The following is a 21,950-nucleotide window of genomic DNA, read 5'->3' on the forward strand; positions in this document are numbered from 1 at the left end:
AGGTCACTCATGCATTTCTGATACCAAAGATAAGAGAAACATTTGTAGATAAGCAGGAGACCTGATTTTTATTCATTAACTGGCCAAATATCCTTGGAGAAAACAATCCCACAGGGTCTCAGTTGACAGCTCTGTGAATGGGGTTAGACAGATGACCTCCTGCAGGCTTTTCAGTTACTTTAAATGTTAAAAGTCAAGATAAAACTTGCTGGGTCAATTAAGACTAGATGAGCCTTCCAAATATTTGAAAACTTTATTTTCTCAAATGAGCACCAACACAGATTGAAATATGACAGAAACAATGCACTTTTCTCTAATACTGAATAACTATGTACAAATACAGGAAAAAGTGAGGACAAATTATTTGAAAATAATTATCTTTGTTATTGAAGCAAAGTGACCTGAAAAATGCCACCAAAAAAAAAAAAAAAAAAAAAGATAAAGAAAATAACAAAACCCAAACCCAACAAATACAGTTTGTAAACACAAGCATAAATAGACAGATTCTATTCTATCGAAAGATCGTCTCTGCAGGTTGGAAAAGGGAACCGACTCTCACTTTCATCAAAATGTTATATAAAAACATATAGGCAGATCCAATTTGGTGATGATTATAGCTTGTTTCGTCTTGGCTTTACCTTTCACTGCTGGCAGATTTCATGACTGTATTTTGCTTAAGAAGATTAAACATCTCTTTCCTCCACCTTGACCACTAGTACGTTTTCTGTTAAGAGTCAGACTCTTTCTTAAAATATATAAGTTGATTGGGTTTAAGAGTTCCTAGCCTCTTCCTGAACCTGAGGCAATCTGATCTTGAAATAAAATAAGCTGTTTACCTACAAGGTATCGTGTATGATTTTACTGATGTTCTTTTAACCCAAACCAGTTAATGAGGTGGCTTTTACAACAAAGGGAACCCTACGGTACATAAGGAGTACACTCACATCTCAGAAATACAGATTTGACTCTGATCTTCACAAAACAACAGATTTCCTTTACAATCTGTGAAAGTTGAGCACACAACAAAAGAGGAGCAAACTGGCAATAGCTCCATGCTCAGAAAAACAAAATCCTCATGGTTTGCACTGTTGGTCCACTCAGAAACAAAACCACCAGAGAGAAAGAGAAGAAAAGTCTTATGTGCTGAAGGTGTAAACTGTAGATATAGTGTCCCCAATTAAAAAAAAAGAAAAAAGAAAAAAGAAAAAAAAACAGGAGGCACAATCCAAAGTGCTTTTTACACACACGTGTGCGTGAGTGTGCGCGTGTGTGCGCACACACACACACATTAAAAACAAGATCCCAATTTGTTGGAAATTCTTCTAACAAAAGGAATCACTAAGTTGTTACTAAATTTGATTTTATTTATTTTCTTTTCTAGCCAATATTGGTACAAGAAAATATTTCAATTCTCAACCTGGTAATGTAGCGCAGAGTCTGTTCCTTCGGGAAAGAAATGCAGAGAGGCATTGCTTTACTGCCTCAGTCCAGACTAACGTGATACAGATCTTTTTTTAAAAAGAGTATATTGATGATCACTATTTCCCTTAAAATATACTTCAAGAAATGCAGAGGAAACCATAGAATTTAAAAATGAAAATAAAAAGTGCTCTCAGGGGATCTGAGAAAACAGCACCAAATATATTATTTAAAAAATTAAATATTATTTACAAAAGTATATTTCACAAGCAACTTTTTAAATATACATATCCACTTGAAAATCTTTTTATAAAGGGGACACCTCTTTTTCACACAATGACCCACCAGTAAAGATTTACTCTATCCTATCTCCATGATCTTGCTGTCATAGGAGTTGGGGCAGCACTCAGTCAGGCCCAGCTGACAATCTGTGGCCATCAAGTTTGGCTGTATTTGATTCATATCAAATCAACCCATCAGCAGCCTGAGACTAACATCCTGGGGGTTTGGGTGTAACCCAGGGCTGCCAATGCCACATGACCTAGGGCAGCATAGGGGAGATGGAACTAGAGGGTCTGCTGGCTAGATTTCAGTTGCAAATGAAGGCAGCTGCTGGCTGAGGTATAGAACTTCATGCCTTTCCTTTCTCACTCCTCCCTCTCCCTGCCCTGCTACTCCCTGCACCCTGCCTAGGCTTTACCATCAAACTCCAATTCCCTGAACCTGCCAGGGGTGAATGGATGAGGTCTTTGGTTATGCTCTGAGTCAATAATTTGGTGAGGAAATTAAAGAATGAACTGACTGAGGCCATGAGTTGATGTGTCCCCATCACTCAGCTGCGGTCTCTCCAATACTGCTAGACATTAGGTAGACAAGCCATGAATGGAGATAAAGTTATAAGAAGCACTTTTGGTTTCATTGACACAAAGGGATAGCCTAATGAGTTGTGTTTTTTTCCCCTGTAGTTACAGAAAAACCAACATTCTACTCAGATCTTTTGCAGCAAGTACGGCGCCATGCACCCACTGGATGCTCAATGGGTAATAGAAGAAAGAAAGAAAGAAAGAAAAGAAAGAAAGAAAAGAAAGAAAGAAAGAAAGAAAGAAAGAAAGAAAGAAAGAAAGAAAGAAAGAAAGAAGGAAGGAAGGAAGGAAGGAAGGAAGGAAGGAAGGAAGGAAGGAAGGAAGGAAGGAGAAAGAAAGAACAAAAGAGAAAGAACGAAAGAAAGAAAGAAAGAAAGAAAGAAAGAAAGAAAGAAAGAAAGAAAGGAAGAAAGAAAGACCAGAACCTGGGTCTAACTGAAGCCTGCTCTGATCCATGCAACAGTCAGAGGCCTCATCCCCAAGGAGCAACAGTGGCACATGGGTCTCTTCTCCCTGTTGAAAATTCTAGGGCACCCCATGTCTCGTTTCTATATCACCACACTCCATTTTTAGTTTCACAGACAAAACACCTACCCATGTTTAACCCCCATTTTCTATGAAAAGGAGTATCAATAGGACTTTCCCCAAGCAAAGGGGCTTATCAAAATCCATAAATGAAGGCCACTACCTTCAAGGGAGACAGAAAGAGGGATCTATAATTTTTGTGCTGGCAAGCCAGCTTAGGAATGTGAAAGTAGAAAATGGTTTTTATTGAGATCTTGGCCCTGGGAGCCAGAAGACCTTTTTCTCTGGGAGTGGAAATGAAATACTCCTTCTGAACCTCATTCTGCTTTTTAACAATGTGGGGAAAACTTAACCTCCCCAGGATACTAAAATACTGAAAAGATGTGGACTAAAAGCCTTTGGGAACAAGATTCAATTTCTAAGAATCCTTTTTTTTTTTTTTTCTTTTTTTTTTTTTTAATTGTCTTACAGAGGTGGTCTACAGCTAAACCTGGAGCCACCTGGTTTCCTGTCAGTCCCACAGTTCACTACCTCCAGGGCATGACCACGCCTACCTCGGGTCCCCCTTCTGCAATCAGCACACAGAATCAGAAAAAAGCATTTCCACCATGGATCACTCCCTAGAGGAATTTGTTTGAATTCTGGAAATGTTCTGGGTTGGCTGCTTGAATCTTGATTATTCAATTTTATAGATTCTTGCCTCTATGAACTCATTCTTTTTGTGACTTTTTAGGTGAATTTTTTCTATAGGATCAGCCCCCTTTCAAGAATGAGATACTCTAACATAACCTGCACATATCTTAACAATAATTACATTTTCAGTCTAAGCAATAAAATTAACTCAGTTAAATGAGTTTCGGTCATGCACCATGTACTGGCTGAAGTGTTGTAGAAAACACTTCATAGTGTTGGTTAACTACAACAAACTCCTTTCTCTCATGAGCCTTATAGGGATTTGTTCCCCACTTCCCTAATATAATCAACTTTGGTTTGGGAGATGGGAGGTGGGGGCTAATATCAGAATTTATAACTTGATGTTTGACATCATATCTAAGCCCTCCCCACTGCTGGACCACTCTGACAATTTCTCTCCACACAAAGCATTCAAGTCCAAGGAGAATAGCTAGGGGCATGAGGAATCTACTGGCTGGGTTATCACTAAGCTCAAAGCCTTGGGACTTTGTTTTCCACAATCTACAATGATAGAACTGGAGAAAAACAACCAAAACTCTATGTACAAAGAATTGCTGATCTCACTGAAGCCATTGCATACCAAAGTGGAAATATACACTAACCTGTAATGGCTCAAATCTAAACTATTCCCAGCATTTCCCCACCCCACCCCCTTCCTTGCCACAATGCTCTTCTCTTATTAAGGGTCAGGAAAAAAAGGTCAGACAGAACTGCTAGCTGGTTCTACTTTTTTTTTTTTTTTCTGGCCCAATATCTGAGCCATTTCTGTAGGAGCTCCCAAACTACAGCCCCCTTTTTGTTCCCTGTTCTCCTCAATTACTGATTTTACTTGGTTGGTGGTCAAAGCCTTTGGGATGTTTGGATCTTGCACCCATTGCAAAAGGCAGTCTCCCATCCTCTCACCAACAGTGGCTGAAGAGGCAAAGAAGATTACCTGAAGGGGCACTGAGGCATCAGAGTTATCAAAACCATCTGGGCTTTGCACTCTCTGCTGCCAGGACACCCCCAGCTGGACCCAGGAGGACCAGGCCCCTGTCCCACTAGTTAGGGCATATTCTTGTGCTCACATGCTAACCGGACACAGCTGGTTCAGGAACAGAGCTTCTGATCAGAGAGAATGCAGTCATGAGGTATTTTTTTTCTTTGTCCTTTTAGACAAGTCGATTATTTCAAGCCTAAGTTACCAGGACTCCAGGAGCAGCACAATTTTGTTCCTACCTCTAACGTCCCGTCCACTGACCAGCCCTGGGACCCTCACGGCTCCCCATTTCCTTCTTCCTTGCACCCCCGTGCTGTGCCACTGCTCTCCTGACAAGAGGCCATCAAGCAGCTCTTAATGAGCCCCAGGGCCCTTATCAAGGTGGGCTGCCCCATGTGGTCAGGCATCTGTTCCTTTCGTTGTTTTGTTTTCAGCCAACACTAGAACAGAGAGAAGCCAGGATCAACTCACAAACAGATACAAAGCAAAGAGACAGAGAGACAGCGATTTAGAGGCCGGTCACCAGAAAGACGGCTTCAGGGTGGGAGAATGCCCCAGATGGCAAGGCCCCTAAATGGATGGAACCAAGTGTTCAGTCACTCTCTCACGCTTGGGTAGAATGTTTGGTTGGATGGCGTTCACGTGGACACTGGGGTAGGTGGATACCCTCCAATCAGTCCCAGCCATTGTCCTTGATCATGTGTGCTAGCTCAATGATGTATTTGCCTTCTTTATATTTCTGGCTGCTTTCAAAGGCATGTTCCTAGGAGACACAAAGGAAGAGAAAAGACACCAAATGACCAAAGACAAGTAGGTGACTTTTTTTTTTTTTTTTTTTTTTTTTTGCAGCACAGGAGCAAAGGCAGGTCAATGACAGGGATCAGGACGAGCTTCAGCCAGACTCACTGGGAGAATTCCCACCATGCAAACGTGCCAGGTCGCCTTCACTTAATACAGTTCTGAGGCAGCACCAGGACCTTCTCAACATTTACGATGGAGTTTAAATATTTTGCAATTTAAATGTTGTAAGTGTTTTCTCAATATTTACCATAGAATTTCTTCAAGATCTATGCTCATTTAAGTCTTTGCCCAGGGGCACCTGGGTGGCTCAGTCGGTTACTTGACTCCTGATTTTGGTTCAGGTCATGAGATCAAACCCCATGTTGGGCTCCACAGTGACAGTGAGGAGGCTGCTTGGGATTCTCTCTCTCTGCCCCTCCCCTGCTCGCACTCTCTCTCTCTTTCTCTCAAAATAAATAAATAAACTTAAAAAAAAAAAGTCTTTGCCCAAATGTCACCATCTTAGTAAAATCTTTCCTGAATATTCTACTTTAAAAGCACAACTTCCACCCCAGAACTCTCTCTTCCCCCATCTCTTCCTGTTTCATTTTTCTCTATAGCACTTATCATTCTCAAATATACAATATAACCTCCAGGCCTATTTTACATATTATCTCCCATTACTACAACATAAATTACATGGAAGGCAGATATTTTCATTTATTTTGTTCAATGCTGTGTCCCTTGTGTTTAGAAGACTGCTTGCCATATGATAGGTCTTCAGTAAGTAACTATGGAGTGTGTGTGTGTGTGTGTGTGTGTGTGTGTGTGTGTAAAATCTGAGGGGAACTTGGTTTCAGATGCTAATCGGAAATCTGCTCTAAGGATGATGTATCTATGAAGTTTATGTGTTATAATTCTCAATTGTACTTTGTTACACTTAGAGAAAAGACACTCAGGGAGAGACCAAAGTATGGTGAAGTCAAATAGGTCTCTTTTTTACTTATCTTTCTGTTTCTGTGTCATGTGTGTTAAGTCTGTTTTTCCTTCACTGCCTTTCTCTAGGGAGAAAGGAGCTATGTGAACTCCAGGTTGAAGAACCCAGCAGCCCTCAAGCCCCCACTCCCACCCCCCCCCCCCCCCCACCCCAGCTGCCAGGCTTCCGGAGGAAAAACTCAATATAAACCACCTGGCCAATTACCATCCTAAATTTACGGCACTGTGGGTGGGCTCCCAGGCTAGTAAGCCCCATAGGAAGAAAAAAAAAAGCCCTGCATAGGTATAGGATCAAAGAGATATTTTATTGACAGGCATAGATGAATAAAAATATCTCAATGTATTATCAGAAAAACACTGGTCATCACGGTCATTATGGCTAAGTTTGGTGTGCAGAAACAGTGGATATCAGCTGCTGTTCTGAGTATTCCAAATTAGTAAGTAGCTAAACCCTACTGTCCATAGGTTCTGGGCAGCATGTGTATGAACTATATCTTCTGTCCTAGAGCTCCAGCGATTTGGGTCCCAGAATGAGAGCTCAGACTTGAGTCTCTTGCTGAGAGAGGAATCATTCCACAAAGTGGAGAGGGGAGAGGCCCTGAGAGAGAAAGTGCAAACACATCACACACATGCAAGAGCTGTGGGCTCAGCAGTAATTTCCCTGACACTTCATTATTCCTTGACTCCTGTGTGTGTGTGTGTGTGTGTGTGTGTGTGTGTGTGTGTGTGTGTGCGCGCGCGCGCGCTGTGTGATGTGTACACAATAGAGGAATGTGGTTCGAGAATACGACCTATTGTTCCATGGTAGCATGTTCAGGGTAGGCGGGAGGTAGAAAGAAAACTAGGAAAGTAAGACTATATCTCTATTGAACAACAACAAAAAAGCCAAAAGAAAAAAACATTTAATAGCCCCCAAGCCACAGGGCACTTGCAAAATGTCATAACTGGATTCCAGGGGACAGAGTACTAGATCTGAAGTCTACAGAAACCCCCAGACCTAACCCCATTTCTGTTTCCTGGCACCAGAAGCATCACTTAACCACTTTTGTTTATGACTGAGAACTTTCCATTTATAAGACTGGGATAAGTGAAAGTACTTCACAGGATTACTGTGAGGGTGAGAAGAAATAATGGAATGAAAGCTTGGAGCACCAGCCTGGGACATGAGAGGTAATCAATAAATATTTGGGGAGATGAATGCTTCTCTATATCGTTCTGTGATATCACAATACTTGTCAAGCTGTTTTATGTCTACCTGTAGCTTTCCTCTCTCATATGATGACTGTAAACACCCCTGAGGGTAAGGATTAGATCTCATTTACTTTTGTATCCAACACAAAGGCTTTTAATAAACCTTTGTCAAAGGAGTGAATCATTTTATGCGAAGTAAAGAGCAAAACCAACTAACTCAGATTTATCTTCTGTCTATAATCCTGCACATCTTTAATGGAATAAGATGACAAAAAAGGTTGGGAAAACAGAAGGGCAGAAAATTTCTAGATCCTCAAAACCAGAACTGTGGCTCCTAGATTACCCAGAGAGGGCCAGTGGCCATGCAGGGGTAACAGAATAGCCAGGACCAGTTTTTCCCACAAGGAGCAAATCAAGGCAACTGTAGGGATCTGTGACCATCTTGCCATCATGAAACATACCATCTAGGATCTTTCTTTCTAATTCTGAACATTTCAAGGGAGATGTGAAAGATGGAATCTAGGGGTGCCTGGGTGGCTGAGTCAGTTAAGTGTCTGACTCTTCATTTTGGCTCAGGTCATGATCTCACAATTGGTGAGATCGAGCCCTGAGTCAGGCTCTGTACTGACAGTGTAGAGCCTGCTTAGGATTCTCCCCCCCCCCCCCCCCCCGCCTCTCCCCTGCTCATGCTCTCTCTCTCAAAATAAACTTTAAAAAAATATTTTTTAAAGTAAATAGACTTCATATTTTTAGAGCAGTTTTAGATTCACCGGAGAAGGCAAGGAGGCTTTCCCTGTATTCCTGGCTCCCCCTAATGCACAGCCTTCCCCAAAGTCCTGCAACCTACAACTGCACTCTGCAGGAACTTCTGACCACTCCTCCAGGCTCTTCCAAAGCTAACTATTGTCTAACTAACTGCAGGTCATAGGAGCCAGCTTCACACTGACCCTGTGCAATTGACAGTACAGGGAATTTATGGCATTTTACATGGAATAAATTGTCCTCCCAAGACAGGAAGACTCATTTCTCAATATTCCCACAATGATAGGGCAGAAAAAAGCACATGAACATATTTGCCAATAATAAAAACATCTGCCAAAAATAGCAATAGCACAAGTTTATTTTCATTGAACATCTATACCTCCTCTCACCCCGGTGAAGTGCTCATCCTAAGTACCAACAAGATGTTAAAAATATTTGTTGAAGGGCACCTGGGTGGCTCAGTCAGTTGAGCATCATCTGATTTCAGCTCAGGTCATGATCTCATGGTTCATTAGTTCAAGCCCCACCACTTTGGCTCAGATCATGAGTTCATGGTTCATGAGTTCAAGTCCCATATTGGGTACACTCCTGTCAGCAGGGAGCCTGCTTCAGATCTTCTGTCTGCACCCCCCACTCCAACTCTGTCCCTCCCCGACTTGCACTCTCTCTCTCTCAAAAATACATATTTAAAAAAATACTTGTTGAGTTAAACAGCAAAGGAATGAACGTCTAGTAGGAAAAGTCCAACCATGACTATATTTGACAGTGGACATTAATTAACATGTTTGAGGATACCTAGCATAGAGCCTAGGGCCTGGGTAACATGTTCTGAGAACATTTACTGGAGCAAAGAGCATGGATGGGCTCCACAGTCAGACTCCTGGACACCTATATCCTGGTTTGGCCACGTAACGGCTAGGTAACATTAGACATACCATTAACCTCTCTAAGCCTCAGTTTCCTCATCCATAAAATAGGGATTAAAATATGAACTACTTTCTAAGGATGCTGTGAATATAAATAGAATAATGTATGTCTGGAACACAGTAAACTGTCAGGAAATGGTATATGCTGCTATTATTATTATTATTATTATTATTATTATTAATTAAATTGAAAAGCAGGTGTGTGTGTGTGTGTGCGCGCGCGCACGTGTGTGTGTTTGTCTCAGGGGCAGGTATGAAGGAATGAGTAGAAGGGGACTATCAGAGAAAAGGGAAGAAGAGTGTGGTAGACAAGAGTGTGCTAGGAGTTGCTCTTCGGGCCCAGTTTCCTGTCCTGGACTAAGATAATCCCACAAGGCCGTAGGAAGACAGTGGAAGAAAGAAATCTTTTAGCATGAGGCTCTCCCTTCCTCCCTCTCACTGCCAACCAGACTCCTCAGTACTTACATATTTCCAGCCCAGAGTGGTTTTGCAGTTTTCACAGTAAATGTCTGCAACTGCATGCAATCCTGTTAGCAACACTCGCTCTTCTGCAGGCCCGCAGCCCACATTAACTCTGTGCCAAGGGACAGAGAGAACGGGTAGTTAGTCACACATTCATCATCAGTCATTCAAGCTGAGCTTGCAGCAAAAAAAGAAAAAAAACAACTGAGCACAGATGCCTCAAGAGAAGCCAACACCAAGAAGGGCATCATTTAAGACTGAGAGTGGTAACAACCCTGAAAAGGTAACCACGTGGAAACATCACCATTGAAATGATTTTGAGATCTGCAAGTTCTGAATCAGTGAGTCTATGAAAAATAGTCTTCATGGTTGAGACTTTGCTTGGAATGTTTCTAACTAATGCTTCTAACCCAAGGGGACAAACAGACGGCCACACTGTGAAGACCATGAGCTGAGTCCTCAGCTCAGAGCTTACTGAGGACTGAATGCAGCCAAACATGGCAACATGACATCAGCACCATGTTGTCCCAATTACAAGGATGAACGAGCCCCATATTATCTCAAGCTGAACATGCTAGATTTCCATTCTCACAGTTTATCAGGCTTGTGTGAGCTTCACCCTCCTTTCCCAAGTAAGAGGCTATGAATGATGTGCCCAGCAATGATGGAAGGCCCTACAGGCTGCAGTCAAGGAGACTCTTCACTAACCGCGCCTTTCCTCTAGCCTGAGCTCCTGCAGCAGACATCGGGGTCTGTTGTTTGACCTCCCCTCTTCTCCAATGACTCATGGTTATGACCCGGTTATGACATGGTTAGACCTGGTTATGAAGCCTCCATGATGAGGCTCTCAGAATCACTTCAACTTCTTCTCTGTGAGACTATATAGCCCTCCGATCCTCTTATGTGCTTACTATGGGTAGTAAATGTATACTTTTTAGCCAAAGATGCTGCAAAATAATATATATATATATATATATATATATATATATATATATATATATATCCACAAAGATAACTGGCTTCTAATTGTAGAGAATAATGTTCCACAGGGCTTTTATTGTGGCAGAGAAGGCAGGGCCCAGTGTTGAATTAACACTGAGGGCTGCTTTTCCCCCACCCTGCAAAATTTGCACCAAACAACGGATGTACCATTCAGAGACACTTACACTGAGTTAAAGAGGTATGCTCGTCCTTGACTTCCTTGGAACGACTGAAATGCAAGAAAACAAATCGATAGTTAGATATCCATTTCACCCACCCATTTGGGAAACCAGCCCCAAATCACAACAATCATGACCTTCCAGGATTGACACAGCAAAAAAAAGAGCACTGAGCCATTTAATAGTCCAGCTGGCAGACAGCATGGGGGAGGACATGAGGGCAGAATAAACAGAGCTAAGAGTTTGGGCCAGCCCACACTTGGACTGTTTTCACTAGCCCAGGTGAGGAGATACAAAAACCAAACTCCACAATAGAATTGAAAACTTCTTCCCTCCTGACACCATGTGTTTTATTAATACCCCCGAGATAATCCACATTGGCCTTTCCTGGATCTTGGTTTCAGGCATCTGTGCTGGCCACAGCTTTCCTCTGAGTTGGCTAGGGAAATCAGTGTGTGCACTCTTGCTTGCCCTCTTGGTCTAACCCTGCAGAAGATAGCAAAGAATCCCCAAGGCAAGAAAGAATAAACCACTAAACCTTCACTCCTCACTTCTGGGAGATTCTAACTGCTATGACAGTTACAATCTTCCTAAATTCCTTTTGAGGTGTAAGCAATTTGATCTCTAGATCACAGGAATGCTCATCAAGCAGCAATCCCATTTTAAATTCTAGCTTAAATATGAGCTTCTTTCTTCCAACTGAAGGGGTAGCAGGCAATAGGAGAAACATGAGCCAGAACTTGCCACACAGTTTGGCATCTACTTCCATTAACACAGGCCCTATCTGTGTTTTCCTCCTCTGGTTACATTGAAATGTCTGGCTGACATGAGCCATCCGTGTTCTGCATTGCTGCCTGCATTTTTAATGCGGTCTGACAATCGTACTCTGCATCAAACATCCCAGTCTTCTCTGAAAACCACTCTAAAAACAAACAAATAAGGGACTCTCTCATGACCTCTACTGCTCAGTGGCTGGAGAAATCCGGTGGTGGCTGGTTAATAGATGACCAGAGGGTAGGAGAGAACCAGACAGGACACAGATCACTGCACACCAGACAGCCATTGTCAGAAATGCAGGACTACAGGGATCAGTGCTGCCAGCCAGAAAGAAAGACAAAATTTTTGACTTGTGGAAAAACTGCCTTTGGGGCAGCTAGATTGCTGGTTGCCCAACAGAAAAATGTACCAGAAGCCTTTGCTCTCAGGTGGAGCTCCAAGCAGCATGCAGATGTTCCCCAGCTGCTGCTCAGACCCAAACCAGCTTTCTTTCCTTTGGGTTTTGGAACATTCCTGAGGAACATAAGAGCTCCAGACTGGAACTGAGCATGAATATGAGTGTCCCAGCCTCAAAATCTGGAGGTCTGTGCCACGTGTTTGGAAGAGACATGTCCCTGTGACACAGATTATGGATTTGCACAACCTGTTAGTTCAGCCTTGGAGCACTAGGCACCCAAGCACTGGCAGGGTAGCAAAAGCCTCACAATCTGGCCCCACCAACCTCTGCGGTCTCTTCTCTTGCTGGAGTGTCCTTTGCTCTAGTCAGGCCGAACCACGTGCAATTCCTGGAATTTTGCGTTTCAACAACTTTGCCCACGATATTCCTTCAGATGGGGAGGCTCTTCCACCTGACCTATGCTAGGCCTGGGCTCAGCTTCCTCTCTTTCGTAAGGCTTTCCCCAACCCCTCCCCCCAGAAGAGGCACGTGTTGGCACCCATGTACTGGACACCTCTTGTTCCTTGTCTGTTCCTCTTTCTTAGTCCTTCACATACTGGATCTAATTTATCCGCTTATTTTCTAACTCCTTCACTAGATCGTGAGCTGCCTGAAGGTACAGGCCATGTCTTCACTGTCTCTCTGAACCCTTACCACACAGCACATGATCTGACATACTGTAGGTTTTATTATTTATCCCACAGCTAAATTGCCTCTATTTGCCTTTTTTTCTCTAAACAGTTTTATTGATGTACAACTGACATAATAAAGTGTGCATATTTTTTTAAATATTTATTTATTTTTGAGAGAGAGAGACAGAGCATGAGCAAGGAAGGACAGAGAGAGAGGGAGACACAGAATCTGAAGCAGGCTCCAGGCTCTCTCTCGGCTGACAGCACAGAGCCCAATGTGGAACTCGAACTCATGAATCATGAGATCATGATCTGAGTCAAAATAGGACTCAACCTACTGAGCCACCCAGGCACCCCTAAACTGTACATATTTAATGTGTACTATCTGTATGTACCTGTGAAAACATCACCACAATCAAGATTATGGACCCAAAAGTTTCCTCTTGTCCGTCTTCATCGTAGATAGCCTTTTCCTCCCCTCCTTGTCCCTTTCCCCACTCATCCACAGGCAGCTGCTGCTGTCACTACAGTTCGTATTTTCTGTTTTCTTATAAATGAAAATCACACCCTATGTAGGGTTTTTTGGTCTGGCTTCTCTCATGCAGCGTAATTCTTTTAAGATTCATCCATGTTGTTGCATTTTATCAAAAGATGCTTCCCTTTTTATTGCTGAGTTATTCCATTCTATGGATTTATAAAATTCCTTTATATTTGGTTTTTGATAAAGGATTTAGACTAGTCCACCTCCAAGTCCCCTCCCAGCTCCAAAATTATACTTCGTATGATTCCATGGTTCTAAGTTATGGATAATCAGGAGAATCATCCTCTAAGAAACATTTGTTATGAACTTCAAGTTCAGTGCTTAGAAAAATGGGGCTATGGGAAAACAAATGCTAGAAGAAAGCAGACAGGAAAATGACAACACAAAGCAACACAGCTCCACCATCTGTAACCAGGCAGATGGATTTGTTTATCAAAGAAATCTGTTTATCAAATTTATCAAATTTGTTTATCAAAGAAATATAGATTATCTACTATGTCTAGGCATAGGCAGGAATGCAGGGAGAGAGGCAGCATTGTAAGACTTTCCAGGGTAGTAGTATTCCCAGAACATATACAAGACAATCAGGGTAAGGAAAAAACACTAAATTTTTAAACTATTTTTATCTCTAAAAACAAACAAACAAACAAACAAACAAACAAAACCAGAGTTTCAACAAACAGCCATAGAGATTGCCACTGGGATCTTCCCTGGGCTAGTATGTGCCATCTGTGTACAGAAATCTACAAGGAGGTGTGGGGCTCTCATTGAATGTGTGTGTGGCACTGACAATGGTACCCTTCAGCCTGTGCTTTTAGCATATTGTGAATACTGTTGTTTCTGTGCAATAGGATGACAATAGTGAGACTTAGCTTGTAAAAACAGGATATTTGAACAGTAGGATCCTTGCAGTTTTTTTTGTAATAGGATAGAGCACCACAAAGAGGTTCACGCTTATATCAAAGTACTTAAAAATGTAAAGATAAGTTATGCGTTTTTCTTTTGCAAAAAGATGAGCATTCCAAGCTGGGCTTTGCAGTAAAAAGTAGCTGCCAGTAGTACGGTACTCTGCAATATTTTCCAAAGAATATATTCGCTAAATCTGCCCCTTCAAAGTAAAGGTGACATTTTAACAGGGAATGGGAATGTAACTTGTTTTCAAAGGGAATTTGTGCTATGGAGAGAACTGGTATTTGGCAATGTTTTCATTTAATATGCTCTTTGTAGGGGCGCCTGGGTGGCGCAGTCGGTTAAGCGTCCGACTTCAGCCAGGTCACGATCTCGCGGTCCGTGAGTTCGAGCCCCGCGTCGGGCTCTGGGCTGATGGCTCAGAGCCTGGAGCCTGTTTCCGATTCTGTGTCTCCCTCTCTCTCTGCCCCTCCCCCGTTCATGCTCTGTCTCTCTCTCTCCCAAAAATAAAAATAAACGTTGAAAAAAAATTAAAAAAAAAAATAATAATATGCTCTTTGTAGTTGAAAATTGATATGACTATACAAAAATTGATTCAAAACGAATGATATTGAGAAGAAAATGCAGGTGGAAATCTTTGTGTTAGAAAAGATGCTACCCCAGAAACAATTTATAAAAGAAAAAGACTGCTAAACGAACTTCATCAAAATTTTTAAACTTTTACTCTGAAAAATAGTTAAAGAGGAAAAGTTAAGCCATAGACTGGGAGAAAATATCCGGAAATCACATATATGACAAAGCGTTTGTATCTGAAATATATGAAGAACTCTTAAAACTCAACAATAAGAAAGAAAAAAACCCAATTTTTAAAATGAGCAAAAGAGACATGGCTGGCTCACTTGGTTAAGTGTCCAACTTGGACTCAGGTCATGATCTCACAGTTAGTGAGTTCAAGCTCTTTGTCGGGCTCTGTGCTGACAGCTCAGAGACTAGAGCTTGCTTCAGATCCTGTGTCTCCCTCACTCTCTGCCCCTCCCCCGCTCATGCTCTGTTTCTCTCTCTCTCTCTCTGTCTCTCAAAAATGAATGTTAATTTTTTTTTTTTTTGTTTTTTTAATGAGCAAAAGAAACTCTCTGCTTCTCCCCATTCGACAGACATTGGCATCTTCTGGTACAGTGCCAGCAACATTCGAGACAGGATGGTGAAGGCTGGAATACATAGATTTGGCCATATTGGGTGCCTGGTCACCAGGGCTGCTTTTACCTCTGGCAAAGTGGATACTGTCACCATCAATGCCCCTTTCATTGATCTTGACTACATGGTCTACATGTTCTAGTATGATTCCACCCATGGCAAATTCCCTGGCACAGTCAAAGCTGAGAATAGGAAACTTGTCATGAATGGAAAGCCCATCTCCATCTTCCAGGAGCAAGACCCAGCCAGTATCAAATATGGTGATGCTGATGCTGAGTATGTTGTGGAGTCCACTGGGGTCTTCACCACCATGAAGAAGGCTGGGGCCAAGAGGGTCATCATCTCTGCCCCTTCTGCTAATGCCCCATGTCTGATCGATATGAACCATGAGAAGTATGACAACTCCCTCAACCTTGTCAGCAATGCCCCCTGCACCACCAAAGGCTTGGCCCCTCTGGCCAAGGTCATCCATGACAACTTTGGCATTGTGGAGGGACTCATGACCAGTCCATGCCATCACTTCCAACCAGAAAACTATGGACAGCCCCTCTGGGAAGCAGTGGCATGATGGCCAAAAGGTTGCCCAGAACATCATCTTTGCTTCCAGTGGTACTGCCAAGGCTGTAGGCAAGGTCATCCTTATGCTAAACGAGAAGCTCACTGGCATGGACTTCCTATCCCCACTTACAACATGTCAATAATGGATCTGACCTGCTGCCTGGAGAAAGCTGCCAAATATGATGACATCAAGAAGGTGGTAAAGCAGGCATCAGAGGGCTCCCTCAAGGGTATTCTGGGTCACAGTGAGGAACAGGTTGTCTCCTGAAACTTTAACAGTGACACCCACCCTTCCATCTTTGATGCTGGGGCTGGCATTTCCCTTAATGACCACTGTGTCAATCTCATTTCCTGGTATGACAATGAATTTGGCTATAGCCACCAGATGGTGAGCCTTATGGTCCACAAGGCCTCCAAGGAGTAAGAGCCCACTGGACCACCAGCCCCAGCAAGAGGAAGAAGTAGAAAGAGGCCCTCAGCTGCTGAGGAGTCCTGCCCCAGCTCATCCCCCAACACACTTGAGAATCTCCTGACTTCCAGTTTCCATCCCAGACCCTCTGAAAAAGGGGAGGGACTTGGAGAGCCCTACTTTATCGTGTATCATCAATAAAGTATACTGTACCCAGTTTTAAACGTTTTAAAAATTTTAAATAAGGGGCGCATGGGTGGCTCAGTTGGTTGAGCGTCCGACTTCGGCCCAGGTTATGATCCCACGCTTCGTGGGTTCAAGCCCCACGTCAGGCTCTGTGTTGACAGCTCAGAGCTTGGAGGCTGCTTCAGATTCCGTGTCTCCATCTGTTTCTGCCCCTCCCCCACTCTGTCTCCCAAAAATAAACATTAAAAAAATTTTTTTTAATTTTTTAAATAAAATATAAAATGAGCATAAGATCTGAGCAGAATTCCCCCAAAATAAACAGATGGTAAACAGTCACATGAAAAGATGCTTAGCATCATTAGTCACTGGGGAAAGTGCAAATTAAAAATACAATGAGAAATCACTACACACCTATTAGAATGGTTAAAACTTTTTAAGCTGACAAAAACAAGTGCTGTCAAAAATGTGTAGGGGCGCCTGGGTGGCTCAGTTGGTTAAGAGGCTGACTTCAGCTCAGGTCATGATCTTACTTTTGTGGGTGGGTTCAAGCCCTGTGTCTGTGCTGACAGCTCAGAGCCTGGAACCTGCTTCAGATTCTGTGTTTCCCTCTCTTTCTGCCTCTCACCTGCTCACGCTCTGTCTCTCTCTCCTTCAAAAATAAATAAACATCAAAAAAAAAAAAAAAAAGAATGTGTAGCAACTGGAATTCTTTTATCCATTGCAAAACAGCATAGCCACTGTGGACAAGAATTTTGTGGTTTCATTTACCCAGGTTAATTGAAAATCTATATTCATGTAAAAACCTGGAGGAGAATTTTTCAGAGCAGCTTTATTCATAATTGTCCCAAACTGGAAACAACCTAAATGTCTCTCAGTTGGTGAATGGATAAACTGATACCTCCCATTTAATAGTAGTCTGTAATAAAAGGGGACAACCTGTTGATATACATAACAACATGGATGAATTTGAAATGTATCAGACTAAGATCAGTGGTTGCCAAAGGTTATGGGTAAAGGGAGAGTTTCACTATAAGGAGTAACATGGGAGATGGAATTGTGATCTTCATTATGGGGGTTACAAGACCATATATTTGTCAAAAGTCATAAGACTGTATACCAAAGAGTGAACTTTACTTTGCAAAATTAAAAAAAAAAAAATTTAAGCCAATAAAAGTAAGTCATCTCTGAAATCTCCCATTGTACACTGTTTCTTTTTTAGTGTTTATTTATTTTTGAGACAGAGACAGAGCATGAACAGGGGAGGGGCAGAGACAGAGAGGGAGACACAGAAACTGAAACAGGCTCCAGGCTCCAAGCTGTCAGCACAGAGCCCGACGCGGGGCTCAAACCCATGAACTGTGAGATCATGACCTGAGCCAAAGTCGGACGCTTAACCAACTGAGCCACCCAGGCGCCCCTACACTGTGTTTCTATATTTGTACAATTAGGAATTATAAACAATTTCCTAATACTCTACTTAAAAGTATTCCAAACAAAGAGTCTCAGAGGGGTTTGAAGCCTTGTTAAAGAATACTTTTCTGCAAGTTTGCAAGAGCAAGCACGAAGTTCAGCAAAAACCTTTGTGTGATTGGATAAAATGGGTTGGATTGCAGGAATCATGATTTGCATAAGCACAGACATGCTAATGTTGCATTTGAATCTACCTTTCTTTGTAAGGGACTTTTTGACAAGGGAAATTGTTTAACTGAAGCACTGAAATATACTCTCATTAAGACATACCTTAGAATTAACTGTATCAGAAAGTGATTAACGGTAATTTTTTTAAAAAAAAAAGAGCATGTTAAATCATACCTTCAATAAATAAGATTTGAAAACATATTTGTAATTGTTTTTTCTTCCTTTTAAATTATATTAATTATTTAACATGTCTTTGAATATATGTTTCTAATGTATATATTACATAGAAGTACATGATACCACTTATAAGCTAAATATCCATATATTAGGAGTATATACTCAAACATCTTACTAATAGTGGTATGTGATTTTTAAAGTTTTGGGGGTGCCTGGGTGGCTCAGTCGGTTAAGCGTCTGACTTTGGGTCAGGTCATGATCTCACTGTTTGTGGGTTCGAGCCCCCCCGCGTCGGGCTCTATGCTGACAGCTCGGAGTCTGGAGCCTGCTTTGAATTCTGTCTCCTTGCTTTCTGCCCCTCCCCTGCTTACATCCTGTCTCTGTCTCTGTCTCTGTCTCTCTCTCTCTCCCTTTCTCTCTCTCTCCCTCTCTCTCTCTCTCTCAAAAATAAATAAACATTAAAAAAAACTTTTTTTAAAGTTTGGAGACCACTGCTCCGGGGGTTTCTGTCTACTTCAGGGCAGGACCTACGAGTAATTTCCTCTAGCCTGGCATAGCTTAGAATTCCTAGAGAGTAGGGGTGGGAGAGGACACAGGGCATAGAAAAGAATGACAGCCAGGCCCAGAGGTGCCTCTCAGGGCCACTCTGGTTCTTCCAGGCCTGTTCTATGAAAGTCAGCTTGCAGAGGCCCACACTCTGCAATGAGCTGTCTTGGAGGCAATATCTACTCAGGTACCCCCTGAATAACTGTGAACCTGTTTCCTCAGCCTGGTACTCAGAACCAGCTGCATTTCCTGGGGCAAGACTTGGGAAGCTCTTCTACCATGGCTTCCACTCTGGGCCTCTGCCAAGTCAACATTTATGATGGGAAAAACAGCCATTGAGAACAACAGGCATCTTGCAAATAGACAGAGACAAGAATAGCCCCGGCTGGGTCACTGTATCCTGTGGGGCCCAGCCCAGCCTGGCATAACCAGGCACAGCCTGGCACTCCCTTGAGGGGGGGTGGTACCAAAGGTGGGGAGACTGAAAGGAAGTTAAGGAAGCAATTAGAATGAAGCAAACAGAGTTTCAGCCCAGGAGATCCCAAACAGACTGTCAGACACATTTGTTTGCTGTCATTACTGCTAGGCAACAAGACAGCTCTTTTCCATGTTGTGTATCAACCAAGGCTGGTGTTCAGGACTCCAGGAAAGGTTTTCTGTTGTTGTTGTTGGTGGTGGTGGCGGTGGTGTGTGTGTGTGTGTTTAAATTACACAACGCTTTTCTTCTGTCCTTTAAAGGAAAGTAATAGTTCTAGGCCCAACCCTTCCAGCCAGCTCAAAGGAACGGAAAGCGCTTTGAGTTTCCTGTTTAGTATCCATAACCACTGATTTCTGGCCCCTTTGAAAGTCTGGAAGGCAGCAATTCCTTCCAAAAGTAGGAGGACCATTGAAAATGAATACTTTTGGAGGGGGAGCAGGAATGGCAAAAGAGCAAACATGTGGGTTCCTTCCCCTTGGTACAGGCGCAAGTCCTCATGCTTGAGCAGACTCAAGCATGAAGTCCTCCTAGCATGAAGCAGAGCCTCTCCAACATAGGCCCTCTTCTCTCACGGGGAAGGCCAACCGTTTTCAACGGAGCATGTGTTGTCTCAGGAGATGAAGGACACAGATGTCCACCCAACTGCAATATCTGGGAGTGGGGAGCAAACGGGCATTCGTAAGAGGATCTAGTCCTGGCATCAGAAAATCAGGATCAAATCTTGGTTTTACAACTACAACTTATCAGCTACTTGACCTTGGGAGAATTATTCAGCCTCTCTCAACTTCCACATCTTTTACATCAGTGGATGGAAACAATGCCTATTTCATAAGGGTTCTGAGGATAATAAGTAAAACAAGGTAAATGAAGTCCAGAGTAAAAGGAAGTTCAGTTCTCTATCTTTCCTCTTTGGCCTGTTCAGAAGCCTAGAAAAGAGAGATGAAAAGGCCGATTCTAATCTACTTGGGTTTAGAAAATCCTTTTCTTTGGTAATTATGATCTCCCCCTTTCTCTATTATGACAAAAGGCAAATGTTCCACTCTTTGCAACTCAATGTCTCCATAAAAATGGAGGGATAAGACTGAAGCAAGCTCCCCATGATCTTTTCCAGTCATGTTCTGTGAATTCTTTAAAGCACTTAGCGCTTGCTTCTCCATCCTACCATCCACAGGCAGTGCGAATTACATGGGCTTCAAAGAAGTAGAGTGCTAGAGTTTGAACCCTGGCTTTGCCATGTACCAGCTACAGTCACTAACTTGAGCAAGCCAATTGACTACTCTGAGACCGGATTTCCTAATCTGTAAAATGGGCACAATAAAATCATATTCATACTTACACCAGCTTTCTATGAGAAATAAATGATACCGTGTATGAAAAATTCTCCATAAACTTCAAGGCTTTATATATATTTTGTTGTTGCTGTTACAATTTCTTTTTATTATATAGCTATAAAAGAACTTATTAGTACAAACATAAAGTTGAGTTCATTTTAACTGAAATATAATTCACATTACCATAAAAGTCATCCTTTTTATATGATTCAGTGGCTCTTGATATATTCATAAGGTTGTGCAATCGTCACCACTATCTAATTCCAGAACATTTCCACACTCCAAAAAGAAATCTCATATTGTACCAGTCAACTTCCATGTCCCCTGCCCCAACCCTGACAACCACAAATCTACCCTCTGTCTCCACGTATTTGCTGAAGGCACTATATACCACACTATATACTATCTCAGCAAGAAGGTAGCAGAAGTATTAGGTAGAGATACAAAGGAGGGTTAGCAAACCCCCTGCCCTTGGGTGTTGGTTAAACATCCCACCTCAGCAGGTCTGACACTCTGCTGGGGAAGGCCAGGTCAGTCTTTTCTCCTCTTTCATTCTTTTTCCATCCATCATCAAGCCCAGTGGAGCTTACCATTTAGGGTCAGGGTAAGCCATAGGCTCCATTCCAAAGAGCTGAAACCCATGGCGAATAATACTGGGTCCTGTTTGGATTTCACTCTTGAGGAAGCACATGGAGAAAGCACATAATAAAGAATAATGAAAATGATGAAAACTTCCAGAATTAGAACCCAAGTGCAACTTAAAGAGATTAGGAGAGTTTAGCTAAGAGGGAAGAAGATTAAAGGGGATTTCTTCCATTTTCTCTGAAAGAAACAGACAAGGAAATGGACGCAGATGGAAATAAGAGAGACTTGGGTTAATTATAAGGGAAGAATTTCCTGACTCTGTATGATTTCAACACTAGGACACAGGTCACTAGGAAAGATGAGGAAAGAACAAAGCCATTTATATGTGTTTATCGTTTACCAAAAGCTTTCACATGTCTGTCTAGAAACGTTGACATGGGGTAGAAAGTCATGTGCGCTGACTAGGGGCAGAAGCATGGCCTCCTACAGGCCTCCTCCCCTGGCTCTGAGTTTTGTAGGTCTCCGTTCACTCTCACATTCCCTAAACAGATGGAGGGAGGGGTTGGGAAAGGACTGGCTCTAAAGGAGGAAATATCTGCTGTGTGGAGTCATAAAATTCCAAGGGCATGGGAGCATACATGATGCAAATGATGCAAGCAACGAACGGCAGACACAAAAGGTGCTGAGCAGTCTGGGCTCCATGTTTTATTGCTTAACAGGGGATATTCTGGGATCTAAGTCATTTAATGATCAGACCATTTACATTCACCTTCCTGTTGGCCTATATGAAACAGACT

At 42.4% G+C, this 21,950-nt stretch overlaps 1 protein-coding gene and 1 pseudogene across 4 annotated transcripts in view; one reads left to right on the plus strand and one right to left on the minus strand.

The window, feature by feature from the left end:
- Positions 1 to 239: 239 nt before the first annotated feature.
- YPEL2 (yippee like 2) overlaps positions 240 to 21,950 on the minus strand; it is a 65,971-nt gene continuing 44,260 nt past the window's right edge. For 2 of the 4 annotated variants that reach the window (XM_086686811.1, XM_086686813.1), the window contains 2 exons: positions 10,763 to 10,806; positions 9,613 to 9,708 (listed from right to left, as the gene is read on the minus strand). Coding sequence is in view for 1 of the 4 variants with exons in the window: in XM_086686814.1 (XP_086542940.1) it covers positions 5,153 to 5,242; positions 9,600 to 9,708; positions 10,763 to 10,806 (243 nt within the window). In the remaining 3 variants the exon portion in view is untranslated. Of the gene's footprint in view, positions 5,243 to 9,599; positions 9,709 to 10,762; positions 10,807 to 21,063; positions 21,245 to 21,950 lie in introns of those variants that run through there. The other 2 variants (XM_086686814.1, XM_086686812.1) reach the window with 2 other exon arrangements.
- LOC112854173 (glyceraldehyde-3-phosphate dehydrogenase pseudogene) lies at positions 15,235 to 16,260 on the plus strand (annotated as a pseudogene).

The sequence above is a fragment of the Puma concolor genome, chromosome E1 (assembly GCF_028749965.1).
Source record: "Puma concolor isolate L17-30 chromosome E1, mPumCon1.1.hap2, whole genome shotgun sequence".
Classification (NCBI taxonomy): domain Eukaryota; kingdom Metazoa; phylum Chordata; class Mammalia; order Carnivora; family Felidae; genus Puma; species Puma concolor.